Raw genomic sequence first — 16,657 nt, 5'->3', positions numbered from 1 at the left:
CTCAGCTGATGATAAATTAATTCTCAAGTCAAGACAGTTCCCTGGATGGAGCATGTGGCAGACAGCTGGTATCTCAATTTAAAATTGGGAAATAGAAAAGGCATGTCAAAGGGGCAATGTTATGATAGTCATGGGAGATTTCAACATGCAGGTTGATTGGGAAAATCAGGTTGGCAGCAGATTTCCAGTGAGTGAGTTTGTTGAATGCCCAGAAGATGGCTTTTTAGAGCAGCTTGTCGTTGAGCATACTTGGGAATCAGCTGTACTGGATTGGTGTTATATAGTGAACTGGAAGCGATTAGAGAGCTTAAGGTAAAAGAACCCTTAGGAAGTAGCAATCACAATATGCAAACACGAGAAATTCTGCAGATACTGGAAATTCAAGCAACACACACAAAATGTTGGTAGAACACAGCAGGCCAGGCAGCATCTATAGGAAGAGGTACAGTTGACGTTTTGGGCCGAAACCCTTCGTCAAGACTCATGGATCATAATATAGGCAACACACATCAAAGTTGCTGGTGAACGCAGCAGGCCAGGCAGCATCTCTAGGACGAGGTAGTTGACGTTTTGGGCCGAGACCCTTCGTCAGGACTAACTGAAGGAAAAGCTAGTAAGAGATTTGAAAGATTTGGAAGTATCTTACTATCTCTTCCTTCAGTTAGTCCTGACAAAGGGTCTCAGCCCGAAACGTCGACTGTACCTCTTCCTAGAGATGCTGCCTGGCCTGCTGCTTTCACCAGCAACTTTGATGTGTGTTGCTTGAATTTCCAGCATCTGCAGAATTCCTCGTGTTTACGTGGATCATAATATAGCTTTCAACTTGAGATTTGATAGGGAGAAAGTAAAGTCTGATGTAGCAGTATTTCAGTGGAGTAAAGGAAATTACAGTGATATGAGAGAGGAGCTGGCCAAAATTGGAAGGAGATGCTTGCAGAGATGACAGCAGAGCAGCAATGGTGTGAATTTCTGGGAAAAATGAGGAAGGTGCAAGATAGATGTATTCCAAAAACAAAGAAATACTCAAATGGCAAAATAATACAACTGTGACTGACAAGGGAAGTCAAAGCTAATGTAAAAACGAAAGAGAGGCATACAACAAAGCAAAAATTAGTGGGAAGATAGAGGATTGGAAAGCTTTTAAAACCCCACAGAGAGCAACTAAAAGAATCATTGGGAGGGAAAAGATAAAATGTGAAAGCAAGCTATCAAACAATATCAAAGTGGATAGTAAAAGCTTTTTCAAGTATGTAAAAACTAAAAGAGAGATGAGAGTGGATATAGGACTGCTAGAAAATGAAGCCAGAGAAATAGGAACGGGGGACAAGGAGATGGCAGATGAACTAAGAGTATTTTGCATCAGACTTCACTGTGGAAGACCAGCAATTTGCCAGGTGTTGAAAGGTGTGAGGGAAGAGAAGTGAATGCAGGTACTATTACAAGGGAAGACATGCTCAAAAACCTGAAAGACCTAACGGTCCATAAGTCATCTGGGCTAGATAAACTGCATCCTAGGGTTCTGAAAGAGGTAGCAATAGGGATTGTGGAGGCATTAGTAACGATCTTTCAAACAACATTGGATTCTGGCATGGTGCTAAAGGACTGGACAATTGCAAATGTCACTCCACTCTTTAAGACAAGAGGAAGTCAGCAGAAAGGAAATTATGGACCAGTTAGCCTGACCTCAGTGGTTGGGGAGATGTTGGAGTCAATGGCGAAGGATGAGGTGATGGAGTACTTGGTGACACAGGACAAGATAGGACAAAGTCAGCATGGTTTCCTTCAGGGAAAATCCTATGAAGTTAAGAGCCCATGGTATTACAGGAAAGTTACTAACATGGTTAGAGCATTGGCTGGTTCGTAGGAGGTAGCGAGTGGGAATGAAAGGATCCTTTTCTGGTTGGCTGCCAGTGACTAGTGGATTTAAACTAGTGTTAAAAACTTTTACACCAGGACCATTTTTAACATGGAGATAACCCATATTAAATGTGTTTAAGATTACAAGCTTGTTTATATGTCTATGAAGGTCATCCAGGTCATCGTATATCAAGCAGTGGTAAATCAAGGCAACTGGACTTGCTGTGTTGTCTAGAAGACATTTCGCCGCTCATCCCAAGTGCCACAGATCCCTGTTTTTTAAACCTACAAACACACTCAGACAGAAACACATCCATTCCAAGGATCCTACACTCAAACATAAACAGAGCAATATTGTATATGCTATCCAATGCAATGAGAAGAGCACACTTGTTATATACACCTGTTAGGGTGCATTCTCCAGATACCTTTTAGGTAACCGTAGCCTTCAGCCAGGAGCAGATGTCATCAGGTGGTTCCCAACCTTCACAGAGTGTTTCGACCCTTAACCACGACACTCTCCAGACGGTGGGCCAGCAGTGGTGGCCAAATCACTGCCCTTCTGCTCCTGGCTTCCAGCTTCCCTCCTCTCGCCTACTCCAAATCCAACAAGAGGCTCGTTCTGCCTCTTCCCCCATCCTACAAGCTGCTTGTTTTTTGCTCCTTTCGTCCAGGCCCAGATCTGACAGCAACCGCCATGCTGATTTGGCTGGGTAACCTCTGCAACCGATCTCCACAGGGAATAACCATGCCTGCCATCCCTTGTCTTTACACTCCTGCACTAAGCGTTGGTACTTCAAGGCCTTTCTGTCATGGGCCTCTTCCCATCCCTCCTCCCACAGCACAGTCAGCTCAACCAGAATTATTTTTCTGTCTTCAGTTGACCACAGTACAGTGTCTGGGCGTAGAGTTGTGTGCACCACATCCAGGAGCTGCAGCCTCCTTCCCACATTGACCCTCATCTCCCAGGACCTGGCCATTAGCAGCAGATTGTTTGGTTACGAAAGGCCTGGCTCCCTCGTTGATGAAGGTGATGGCCTTCCTCAAATCTGCGCCAGCCGTCCTCTTCCTGCATCTCTCTCGCTCTAGTGTGTCAGCAAGAGCCAGAAGCCCCTTATCATGGCGCCACCTATACCTCCTTGAGTTAGAGCTGTTTTGCACCTGGACAGTATGAGCCAGTGTCGACTTTTGACCACAGGGCTTACAGTCCGGGTCCTCTCTCATCCCCCATGTGTACAGATGTAATGTAATGTGTGCAGATCTGTACGTCGGTGAGACAAAATAAAACCTCTTCACAACTGGATAGCCCAACATAGGGCTAACACTCAAGTCAAGACTCAGCTATAAATCTACACTTAAAGAACAAGGGACACTCTTTTGATGATAACAATGTGCGCATTTTGGACAGGGAGGATGGGAGGTTTGAAAGAGGGGTTGAAGAAGCCATCTTTGTCAAACTGGAAAACCCATCCCTGAACAGAGTGGTTGGGGTACGACATCACCTATCAGCGACTTACAATGCATACCTAACACCTCTACCCCAGCAGCGTCTCCACAACTGTTCACACCTCCATTCATGCAAATATAAGACTAATGACCCTCTCATTACCTCTGTGACTCTTAATGACCCTCATGTGATTGCTGTACCTTGAAACAAGTCTAAGCCAGTTTCTAAGGCAGAAAATTACCCACCATAGATCAGAACTGAAGAAGCCAGTTTACTGATGAGTGGTGAAATGTCTTCTAGACCACACAGTAAGTCTAGTTGTCTTGATTTACTACAACTTGTTCTTTCAACTAAACACAAGAAGTCCCAGTTGTTTAAAACTGATATAGTGACTTTCAACTCTGAATGAGCTGTAAAGTTTAAAGGGGAATAGTTAGTAAATAGAATTGATGGAATAACGACTGTATGAGACATGCATCTTTAATTGATCTACTCTCCTGCTCATTTCTCTCAGTCCTCTCCATTCTCCCCATTCTGTTGTCTCTCTGCTATGCCGGGTAATTGATTTACAGATACTCTACTATTCACTTCTTATATCTGTGCTTTGACAGTTGTTTGTTGATAGATCTTTCTTTCCCCAAAGTGCACCAATGTGTGCTTTCAGCAGGACATTGTTATGCACCAGTATCCTGGATCTTGAGGTCAACTATCTGATATTGCCAGACAAACTGCAAATCCATCAGCACCTTCCTCAAGGATGTGATGCAGTAGTGTGCAGTGTCAAAGTTAGTCCTTTGGGAAGTTCAGCAAGTTTTCCTTAAAGAACATAGGCTATCAGAGCACAGTGTTCTATTTTGTAACTCCAAAACGTAAAGCTACTTAAAAGCAAAACCACAAGGTTGGGAATGCGAGTCTAACTTCGTGTTTACTCCACAGCATAATAAATTCTAAATTGTTGCATTCAGGCCTAAGGACTTCATTGCTGTGATTGATTTCTCAATCATAAGTTTCCTGACAAGGGATGTCACCTTGGCAGGTAAGACTCGTGGCTGTGAAAACAATCTCAGGTTCTGGGGCTACCTCTGTGGTAGCTGTAAGGGTTGACTCTGAGACTGCAGGAAGTGGTTCTGACAGCTCGTGACCTCTTTCTTCTCTTTTTCTCGACTTTTCTCTCTGGATCGGCTCTGATCCCTTTTTTTTCTCATGTTCCTTCTTTCTTTCATGCCTCTCTCTTGTCTCAGTCCACCACAGCCTACAATGCTGACCCTCCTGTTTTTACCACATACAAGCCCAATGTGGTTTGCTGGTGGTTGTATTTCCCTGTTAGAAATGTCATTTCCACATGAGTTATCTTTTCTCTAGTATAAGTTCTTGGTTGGATTGCTTCAGGGTTCAATTCAGTATCTTCAGCCGAGCCAATGATTAATTTCTTTTTAATTAATTTGCCATTCACTTCTGCTGTAAGCCATATTGCTTGTCTATTGTTAGGTTCCACATTGTAAATCTCAGGCTAGCTAGTCCTGCGTCACTCTCTTCATTATCATTAACAGCATGCAGATTAGGGCTTTTCTTGAAACTGCAAATTGATTTTTTTTTTATATCTTTCTCTGTTCCCTGTGCATCCACTTATTTTTTTTCTGCCTGACGTACTCTTTGTATGTGTCCCACTTTGTTGTATTTTCTGCAAGTTTCACCTTTAAACCTGCCCTCTTGTGTATGAGAGCCTCTGCCACAACAGTAACACAATTGGGTTGGCCAGGCAGGCCTTCATCTAGACATGTAACTTTGTTCACTCTCACTTTCATTCCTATTTGCATCTCCAATGATACAGCTATTTCAACTGCTCTTTTAAATGTAAGTTGTGCATCAATTAGGAGCCATTTTTGAAAGCTTTCTTGTAAGATTCCACAACTAAGCAACCTCTCAGTGCTTCATTCAGCCCATTACCAAACTGACAGTGCTCTGAAATGGACTCCCCTTCCTTTTGGTTCCGCTTATGAAACCTAAAGCGTTCTACAATCAGCAGTGGTTTTGGTTCTAAATGTTCCTGCATTTCTTTTGCAATTTCAGCAAAGCTAAGTTCTACTGGTTTGGTTTGAGAAGTCAAGTTCCTAAGAAAACTGTAGGCACTTAAATGCAATGCACTCAGCAAAACTGGTACTTGTTTCGCATTGGCTATTCCATTTGCTTTAAAGTGCAGCTCAATTTGCTCCTTATACAATATCCATTTATCTGTTGTGTAATGGAATGTGTCAGTCTTTCTGATGTAGCCAGTCATTACTGCTCTTTTTAAAAATTATTGTCACTTGATACTCACTGTTTGTGAACTCATGAATTCTTCTGTTTTCTACCTTTTTTAAAACTCAATCGTGTCTTCCCTTCTGAAGACGTGCTGCTGTGCTTTTTTTATTTTAACTTGAACGTTTCGCTGCACTTCCACAGGTAGGTAATTGTCTCGGGTTCGTTTTAAACATACCTCGTCAACACCTTTGGGACTCCAAAACACAAAACTAATTAAAAGCAAAAACACAGGTCTGTGAATCTGAGTCTACTTTAAGCAAGGCAAACACATGTCATGTGATAGTGTCATGACATGTGCAATTCACTTATTTTTACATGTAACCCATAATGATTTAACCAGCAGCAGACAGTAATTACAATGCTACTGAAATTAATAGGCATCCGTTAGTCTCGTGAGACCATGGATTTGCACTTTGGAAGGTTTCCAAGGTGCAGGCCTGGGCAAGGTTGTATGGAGGACTGGCAGTTGCCCATGCTGCAAGTCTCCCCCCTCCACACCACCGATGTTGTCCAAGGGAAGGGCAGTAGGGCCGATACAGCTTGGCACCGGTGTCGTCGCAGAGCAATGCGTGGTTAAGTGCCTTGTTCAAGGACACAACACGCTGCCTCAGCTGAGGCTCGAACTAGCAACCTTCAGATCACTAGACTGACGCCTTAACCACTTGGCCATGCGGCAACACTGAAATAGTAAATATGCAACACACACAGTGTACGCCCTTCAACCCACCATGATATGATGACATTTTAACCTACTGTAAGATTAATCTAAACTTTCTCTCCGACATAGACTTCCATTTTTCTATCATCCACGTGGCTAAAACGAACTTATCTCTGACATTCCTCCTATACTTTCCTCCAATCACCTTTAAATTACGCTGCTTGTATTAAACATTTCTACCTGGGGAGAAAGGTGCTGCAGTGCACTCTATCTATGCCTCTTATCGTCTTGTACACCTCTGTCAGGACACTCCTCATTCTTCTTCACTCCAAAGAGAAAAGCTCTAGTTTCCTCATAAGACATGCTCTCTAATCCAAACAGTATCCTGGTCAATCTCCTCTGCAGCCTCTCTAAAGCTTCTACATCCTTCCTATAATCAGGCAACCAAAACTGCAGACAATATTTCGAGTGTGGTCGAATATTCCAAGTTTACCTCACAGCTCCTGAACTCAGTTGCCAGACTAACAAAGGCCAACACTCCATACACTTTCTTAACCACCCTATCAACTTACACAGCAACTTGACGGATTAAGGATGTGGGGTCCAAGGTGCTTCTGTTCCTCCACGCTGCTCAGAATCCTACCCTCAATCCTGTTTTCTGCCTTTAAATTTGAGCTTTCACAGTAAATCGCTTCACACTTTTCTGGGACAAATTGAATATCATAAAACATAAGTTTCAAAGCCTTGATTAATTTTCGTACAAGTATTTACTTGTGTATTTCCATTTTAATTTGTTTAGATGCTGGCCTTTCCATGGTGGTGTTTGGTTTCTCGCAAGAAGATCTCCTGAATCGCTTAATGATTTATGGAAAAGCTGGCATTGTTGATTCGTTGTGCCACCTCAATAAATGGAATCGATGTTCAATCCCCATTCATTCATTGGAGGTAAGCGATGGGGAAACTGAAAACGTCAAAATTAAAAACGTCTTCTTAATGTCATGCTAAATTGTAATGGAAATGTTGTTGCTGATGAATCCAATATCAACTTGTTTTCATAAAATGTTTTTTTAAAATGGTCCAGCATCTGCAGACTTTCTCTTGTTTGTGCTTTAAATTTATAAAGTTGTTCGGCATGGTGGTGTAGTGGTTAGCACAACACTTTACAGTGCCAGTTATCACTGATTGGAATTCGATTCCCGCATCTGTTTGTAAGGAGTTTGTACATTCTCCCCGCAACCGTGTGGATGTCCTCCCACAGTCCAAAGACGTGTGGGTTAGGGTTAGTAACTTGTGGGCTTGCTGTGTTGGCGCTGGAAGCGGGCAATGCTTGCTGGTTGCCTCCAGCACATCCTCGGACTGCTTTGGCTGTTAACACAAACGGGCACTTCACTGTATGTTTTGATGCACATGTGACAAATAAAAAAGCTCATCTTTAAGATCTTTAAAGGAAGTTACTAGATTTCAGTGTTGCCATTTCAGGAGTAAATAGGAATCTGTGTGAAGGGTGGGATGAGTTACAGAATAGGATAGAAGGAGGAATTACTGATGGAGGATTCAACCCAAAACATCAATAGTTCCTATCCTCTCATTGACTTTCTGAGATCCTCCAGCACATTATTTGCAGTTTTGTGTGTGTCTGTGTCCCTCCCTCTCAAAAACAGGAGTTCCCACCCATTTTTATGCCATGGAGCCTTACCCTTAGCTGAGGGACTGTGGACCCCAGGTGAGGAACCCCTGCTCTAAAATAAGGAGGCTTATGATGAGCTGAGCTTTATGAAGAACCAGAATCAGGTTTATTTTCAGTGAAATATGTCTAAAAATTTGTTGCTTTGTGGCAACAGTGCAGTGTAATGCATAAACAAAATACTCTTAATTCCAATAAGAAATATAAAAATAAATAATAAATGCAAAAGAGAGCAAAAATAATGAGGTGTTTGTGGGGTCCTAGACTGTTTGGGAATCTGAAAGTGGAAGGGAAGAAGCTGTTCCTAAAACATTGAGGCTCCTGCATTCCTCCCTGACGGGAGTTGTGAAGGATATTACAATCAATTGTTCTAAGGCAGCTGAAGAAAATTTTGCAGCCCCTGAATTTGTTACATTAAACTCCCTCCTCAGTTTCTCTGATTTAGGATTCCTTTTTGAACGTGACTTTTACCATATTCAGCAGTGTAAATGGGTAAAGAAAATCTAACAGCTGTGCCAGAGAAGCGAGGAAATACTCAACATTTGGCCAAAGGTTTCCTCATTTACTGCAGATTCATGATTGGCTTTCCTTCCGACTGAGTAATGAGTATTTACACAGGAATTTGATATTAGAACTGATAACTATCGGATTATTGTAAAAACCCCATCTGGTTCATCAGTGTCTTTCAGGAAAAGAAATCTGATGTCCTTGCCTGGTCGAGTCTATCTGTGACGCCAGAGCTCCAACAGTACAATTGTCTCTGAAAGGACATGCATCTTTGTTCAGGTTCACTGAGGAATGGCCTGTAAATGCTGGCTTTACTGATTATGCCCACATTCTGAAAAATAAATAAACAAATATAAATTTCCTCATTGATAAATAATTGATCTTCTTGTTGATGATGCTTGAAGTCTCTTTTGTTGCAAGAAATTATGCGTAAAAATCAAGCACTTTGTTAACTGGCCATGTCTGCCAACGCGGCTTAATATTTGTTTGATTAAATTTCTTGTACTGGGTTTTCATGAAACTTGCTGAATGATGTGCTGATCTCTTTCCATTACATGGATTTACATCCAGTTAATTGCATTCCTTCCTCTCTCCAAGTTCTGCCTGGTGATCTGAACTTCTCATGCTGGGAATTGACAAGTGTGACACCTTAGTTATTAATTGTCTTTATAAAATATTTTTTTCTGACATGAAATTGTCTGGAAACAGTAGAGTACCTTGTAACTGAGCCAAAAAGAACAAAGTTATGAATCCCCTTGGAAATATTTATCTAACATGTATGATGGCATTAATAGGTTTGGTTTGATAAAGCTCTCCCATGTTTAGAACTCATCTAATTTATAACAGGCAGCTTTAGACACTTGCTAAGCCGTTTATTGTGACCTTTAGCCTCCAGTTTCAGGAAGGAATATGATATCTTCGTACTCATAATTCCTTCCAGCCATGGTTTTTAGTTTCCCTTTTATTTCTGCACCATCTGGGGAAGAAAAGATTTCAACAGAGCACTTTTACACAGACATATTAAATCTTAACAATAATCTTCTTGTCTGGCTTCAGCTGGCTTCTTGAAGATTTTCTTGTTGTGCTTCTCTGACTGTGAATATCCTCGTACTGGGCTGCGCTGCTACTAAACCAGAATGATGAGGTGTTTGGGTTAGAGGAGTATTCACTGAAGGGGATTCAGTGGGTAATATATTAAGGAGCAATTTCATATAAATTAACTAAGGTCTCTTGGCAGCCCTTACTTCATAAATTCATTTCACATACATAATGCAAAAATAGCATCAAGATGGATCAGGATCAACTTTATTCGCCACATACATTTATGTGTATTAGGAATTTGCTGTGGAGTGTTAGTCCAATGCAATAAAAAACAGCGTCCAATAATTTTAAAGAATTATATAAAAATACAGGATTATGTATAAATAAAAATGCTGCGGAAGAAGCTGCAGAAGATCGTGAGCACAGCCCAGCACATCACACAAACCAATCTTCCGTCCTTGGACTCACTTTACACCGCACGCTGTCGGAGCAGTGCTGCCAGGATAATCAAGGACACGACCCACCCAGCCAACGCACTTTTCGTCCCTCTTCCCTCCGGGAGAAGGCTCAGGAGCTTGAACACTCGTACGGCCAGATTTGGGAATATCTTCTTTCCAACTATGATAAGACTGCTGAACGGATCCTGACCTGGATCTGGGCCGTACCCTCCAAATATCCGGACCTGCCTCTCAGTTTTTTTGCACTACCTTACTTTCCCTTTTCTATTTTCTATTTATGATTTATAATTAAAATTTTTAATATTTACTATCGATTTGCAATCCAGGGAGCGCGAAGAGCAGAATCAAATATCGCTGTGATGATTGTACGCTCTAGTATCAATTATTTGACGACAATAAAGTATAAAGTAATCAAGTTAGAGGTTAAGGGACAATATGGAATATAATATGCATAAATAAATTACCAACATGTACTTACAATGTAAACAGCTTTATAGGGTGTTTACAAAGCAGTCATGGGGTGGGTGGGGTGTGAAGTAATAGATAGAAGGGGTGAGGGGAGTTGATCAGCACAACCATTCATAAAGATTGAAGCTTATCTTCTACCTTGGTGCTTTTGTTAAAGAAATTATTTTGAGATGTGGCACAGTAACAGCCCATCTGGCTCAACCACCCTGCACCGTCCAATAACACCAACCAATTAACCTACTTACCCATACATCTTTGGAATGAAGGAGGAAACCGAGGCCCAGAGGTAACCCATGTGGGCTCAGAGAGAATGTACAAACTCCTTGTATTTAGTGGCAGGAGTTGAACCTGGGTCACTGGCACTGTAATAGCATTAAGCTAACTGCTACTCTGTTGTGTCTTCCCTCTCTGTCTTTTCCTTTCCAGCTCCATGATTTTCTTAATATTCTGGAAAATTGGATTTCTCTTTGAACACACTCAACAGCTGAGCTTTCAGGAAGCCAAATTCCAAAGATCTTCCAGGCTTTGCATGGCAAACTTTCCTCTTCTAAGTCATAACTGGCTTAATTCTGAGACCATGATATCCTGGTTTAATCTGTTGGGCTCTGGGAGAATTTTATGAACTTCAATGAGATGTTTCATTCCTCTAAACTCCAGAGAACATGGGCATAATCCACTCAATCTCTCCCCATACACCCACCATCCCTGCTTTTCCTCTGTGGTGAATACAAGACCATAAGACATAGGAGCAGAATTAGGCCATTTGGCCCATTGAGTCTACTCCACCGATCATAGCTAATCCTTTTTTTCCCCTGTCCTCAGCTCCATTCCCCAGCTTTCTCCTCATAACCTTTGATGCCATGTCCAATCAAAAACCTGTTGAGTTCTGCCTTAAATACGCCCAGTGATCTGGCCTCCACAGCTGCTTGTGGTAATAAATTCCACAAGTTCACCACCCTCTTACTAAAGAAATTTCTCCCATCTTTGTAAATGGATGCTCCTCTATCCTGAGGCTGTAACCTCTTGTCCTAGACTCCCGCACGATGGGAAACATCCTTTCACATCTATGATGTCTAAGTCTTCCAACATCGGAAAGCTTTCAGTGAAATCCACCCCCCCCCCCCCCCATTCTTCTAAATTCCAGCAAATACAGACCCAGAGCTTTAGGTTGTTCTGCACAAGGACTCTCAAATCCCTTTGCATCTCAGATTTTTGGATTTTCTCCCCATTTAGAAAATAGTCTGCACATTTATTTCTTCTACCAAAGTGCATGACCATGCATTTTCCAAAATTGTATTTCATTTGCCTCTTTCTTGCCCATTCTCCTAATCTGCCTAAGTCCTTCTGCAGCCTACCTGTTTCCTTAACATTCCTTGCCCCTCCACCAATCTTCATATCATCTGCAAACTTGGCAACAAAGCCATCTATTCCATCATGTAAGTCATTAATATACAGCATAAAAGGAAGTGGTCCCAGCTCCTGTGGAACACCACTAGTCACTGGCAATCAACCAGAAAAGGATCCCTTTATTCCCACTCACTGCCTCCTACCAATCAGCCAATGCTCTAACCATGCCGGTAACTTTCCTGTAATATCATGGGCTCTTAACTCGGTAATCCTTTCTCATGTAGACTACAAGACCATAAATTATAGAAGCAGAATCAGAATAAAGTTGAATATCACTGGCATATGTCATAAATCTGCAGAGCAGTACATTGCAGTACATAATAAAATAGTGATATTACAATAAGACATGTATATATAAAATCTTAAATTAAATAAATAGTGCAATAAGAGAGAAGAATAGTGAGGTTGTGTTCGGGGGTTCATTCTCCACTCAGAAATCTGATGGTGGAGGGGAGGAAGCTGTTCCTGAAACATTGAGTGTGCGTCTTCAGGCTCCTGTACTTCATCCTTGATGTTAGCAGTGAGATAGGGTATGTCCTGCGTGATGCGGGTCTTGATAATGGATACCATCTATTTGAGGCGTCACCTTTTGAAGGTGTCCTGGATACTGGGGAGGCCCACCATGGAGCTGACCGAATTTACAACTTTCTGCAGTTTTTTCCGAACCTGTGCAGTGACCCCTCCATTGCAGACAGTGATACAACCAGTCAGAATGCTTTCCACAGTACATCTGTAGAAATGTGCAAGGGTCTTTGGTGTCATAGTCATAGTCACACTTTATTGATCCCAGGGGAAATTGGAAGTCTGCTCAAACTCTAAATGAGATATAGCCACTGTCGTGCCTTCTTTGTAATCGCATCGGGAGAGATCTTCAGAGATGCTGACACCCAGTAACTTAAAGCTACCGATCCTTTGATGAGGGCTGGTGTGTGGTCCCTCAACTTCCCCTTCTGAAACGCACAATTAATTCCTTGGTCTTACTGATGTTGAATGCAAGGTTGTTGTTGGAACACCACTCAACCAGCTGATCTATCTTAATTCTGTATGCCTCCACATCACCATCTGAAATTCTGCAACAATAAACGTGTCAATAATTAGGCCATTCGGCCCATTGAATGTGTTCCACCATTTGATTATAGCTGATTTATTATCCCTCTCAACCCCGTTCTTCTCCCTGTAACCTTTGATACCCTGACTAATCAAGAACCTATCAACTTCTGCTTTAAATATACTCAATGACTTGGTCTCCACAGCCGTCCGTGGCAATGAATTCCACAGATTCACCACTCTCTGGCTAAAACAATTTTTTTCTCAACCCTGTATTAAATGGCTGTGCCTTCTGGTCCTAGACTGTCCCACAAATGGAAGCATCCTCTCCAATTCCAGTCTAACTAGGCTTTTCAATATTCAATAAGTTTCAATGAGATCGCTCCTCATTTCAGAGCCACCAAATGGTCTTCATATATTAAGGTCAAAACTGTAAGGATACTCTTGGTGTAGTCTCACCAGGGTGCTATATAGTTTCAGAATGGCATCTTCACCCAAGCACACAAATTGTTCAGGTTGAAGTTTAATTGTCATTCAGCCATACATATGAATACAGCCAAACAAAACAGTGTTACTGCAGAGCCAAGGTGCAAAACACAGAACCAACATTCATACACAGTGCTAGGCGCATGTAGCACTTACGCAATAAACAGCCACGTAAAAAAATATAGTCCAAAACCCCGAGTCCATGAAGGTTACAACAGTCTGTAGTTGAACACAGTTTGGCTTGCCGTCTGCTGAGTGAACACTGGCGGAGTGGGACGGGTGGAGGAACACCAACTCCAGCTTGCACGCCACGCTTTGGACCACACCTTTTCTTACTGTACAGCAGGGTCCAGCGATCGTAAACTACGTTTAAAAATGACAAAAACATTTTTGATTGGTCCCGTAGAGCTGCTGCAACCAAGCACAGCACCATCTTACTGGAAGTAACAAGGTCAACATAACACCATTTATCTTTCTAATTACTTGCCTGCACCTGCATGTTGGTTTTCAATGTCTAATGCAAAATTGATGTCTAAATTGCTTTGAGCATCAACGTCATCCTTTTTCTCACTGTTTCCAATTGTTTTCTGTTTTGTGCCCCAGTATGGATAAATCATGATTTTCCAGATTACTTTCCATCTGTCACGTTGTTGCACCCTCACTTAGTTTAGGTGTCAAAGAACTTCAGACTTGTCAAGCATGACTAGCCTTCAACAAATCCGCGTTGACTCTGCTCAGTCCTATTGTGCTTTTCAAAATGTTGCATTATCGGTACTTGGGTGTGGCCTTCACTGCCTTGCTGACTCAGGTTCTGCACTGGGTGCACAGATGTAATGATGGTCTCTACCTCCATCACCCTCTCAGGCACTGCTTCCAAGATGCTGATCACCCCCTGGATGAAAAAAAATCACCTTAAGATAAACCTTCTACCTCTTGCCTTAAACCTATACCCTCTGATCTGTGTACACCTTTGTGAGGGGGAGAAATTTCTTCACATCTTATAATTCGGCAGAGGTGTAGATAGGGTAACTGCAAGCAAGCTTTTTCCACCTGAGGTTGAGTGAGATGAGCTAGAGGTTATTGGGTTAAGGATGAAAGGTGAAATGTTTAAGGGGATGTGGAATGAGCTGCCAGTGGGGAAGTGATGAGTGGGTTTGGTTGCAGTATTTAAGATAAAAGTTTAGATAGATCCATAATGGGGGGTGGGGTGGGGTGGGCTTGGAGGTCCATGGTCCAGATGTGGATCGATGGGACTAGTCAGAATTACAGTTTGAACAGACTAGATGGGCTGAAGGGCCTGTTCTTTGCTGTAGTACTCTATGACTCTATCTACACTCTGCCTTCCCTAGTTCTGTATGAAATCAGAAGATGACAGAAAATGTAAAGCTGGAAATGAATTCTCAACCAAGGACATTTTAACCCATGTATTGAAAAATGGTGGCATGGTGGTAGTGTAGTGTTTAGAACAACACTTTACAGCGCAGTGATCACCAACTGGGGTTCAATTCCCACCGCTGCTATGAGGAGCTTGTATGTTCTGCCCATGACTGTAGGTTTCCTCCGGGTGCTCTGGTTTCCTCCCACATTCTAAAGACATATGGTTAGTGTTATTAAGTTGTGGGCATGCTATGAAGTCACCAGAAGCATGGTGACACTGGTAGGCTTTCCCCCAGCACAATCCTCGTTGATTTGATTTGGCACAAATGACACATTGTACTGCATGTTTTGATGTGTGCATGACAAATAAAACTAGTCTAATTTTAAATGTAAAACAGGACTTAATTGAAGGAGGTAAGGAAATTCATGCCCAAGAACTTCCGGGGAAAGGAAGTATCATATGAAAAACGCCACGCTTTATACAGAGGAAGGAAGCACATTGGAAGACAAAGCTGAAGTACAAAGCAAACAGTCGAAATTTGAGGCACATGAACAATATCAATAATGTAAAGGAATATAATTGATGGCAAGGAAAGGCTTGGAGATAGGCGTCGTCAATCAGGTGACGACCTCAGTTACTCTGTTTCATGTGGGGCCTTTCTGGTCGGTGCTGGCCTGTGATTTATGAGTGCTGATTAACAGCCTGTTAAAAGGACAGAAATAATTTGTTGTTATGCTTGAATACCTAGGCTGGAATTGAGAACAGACAGCTGGACACGGTGGATTTTTTCCTGAAGAGCAAAGAAAATCTATTTTACGCTCCAGCAGGATTTTTAAAGCAGGAAAATTCTGGAGCTGCACTGGCATCGTGCGCACAGCTAAAGAGTAAGGAACCCAGAGTAAAATACAATCCCTTCAATATGTGTCAGATGAAGCCTTTACAGGAAATTAAGTATATGTCGCAGCACTGTTTTTGTTTAAGGCTCCATTGATATTAACAAAACTCTCTCTCACTTAATCGGGATAAAAGTTATTTCTGTCCTTTATCCACTGGACAGGTGATGAACTCATTCAAGTGTGTTGTACTCAGCCTCTGAAATTTGTTTCCATTGATGTTAGTGTATTTTAGAAACTCATTCCACAATTACTGTACATACTGAAGTGTAATTTACCGTCTGTTTCCAATAGTAGGCTATAGTGACTTAATTAAATTTCCTAGAGCATAGAACATTTCACACAGTACAAGCATAGTTTCTAGGGTCCTGAACAAAGTGCAGACCTTGAAAACCTATAGAGCTGACTGGAGTTTACCTTGCAAGGTAAAGGCACGGTAGGTGTGGGGGTTTGTGGGACCTGGAGCCCACACTGAGCACGTTTCAATTGTCCTCTGATCTCACACACTCATGAACAGCATGAAGATTTGCTTCAGAACTTAGAACAATACGCCACAGTACAGGCCCTTTGGCCCTCAATGTTGTGCCGACCTTTTAATCTACTTCAAGATCAATCTAACCCTTCCCATCTGCATAGCCCTTCGCTTTTCTATCATCCATAAAATGTCTTAAATGTTCCTATTGTGCCTGCCTCTACCACCACCCCTGGCAGTGCATTCCATGCACCTACCACTCTCTTTTTTTTAAAAAGACCTAGCCTCTGACATCATACTTTTCTCCATCACCTTAAAATAACGCCCTCTTGAATCAGCCATTGTCTGGAACTTTTAAGGCACAAAGATTACTAGTGGCATAGCAGCTCCAGCCTGAACATTGTTTTGATGCTGGAATGGACTGAATATAGAACAGTACAACACAGCACAGGCACTACAGCCCATGATGTGCTGACCTTTTAACCTGCTGCAAAATCAATCTCACCCTTCCCTCCCACGTAGCCCTCTATTTTTCTTTCATCCATGTGTCTGT

At 42.0% G+C, this 16,657-nt stretch overlaps 1 protein-coding gene across 1 annotated transcript in view; it reads left to right on the top strand.

The window, feature by feature from the left end:
* Positions 1-16,657, top strand: part of spg11 (SPG11 vesicle trafficking associated, spatacsin) — a 205,971-nt gene that overhangs the window by 20,590 nt on the left and 168,724 nt on the right. Inside the window, exons 7-8 of the mRNA XM_072278002.1 lie at positions 7,063-7,208; positions 15,488-15,623. Coding sequence (XP_072134103.1) covers positions 7,063-7,208; positions 15,488-15,623 — 282 coding nt within the window. The remainder of the gene's footprint in view (positions 1-7,062; positions 7,209-15,487; positions 15,624-16,657) is intronic.

The sequence above is a fragment of the Mobula birostris genome, chromosome 14 (genome assembly GCF_030028105.1).
Source record: "Mobula birostris isolate sMobBir1 chromosome 14, sMobBir1.hap1, whole genome shotgun sequence".
Classification (NCBI taxonomy): domain Eukaryota; kingdom Metazoa; phylum Chordata; class Chondrichthyes; order Myliobatiformes; family Myliobatidae; genus Mobula; species Mobula birostris.
This window is presented reverse-complemented; position numbering and strand designations above follow the sequence as displayed.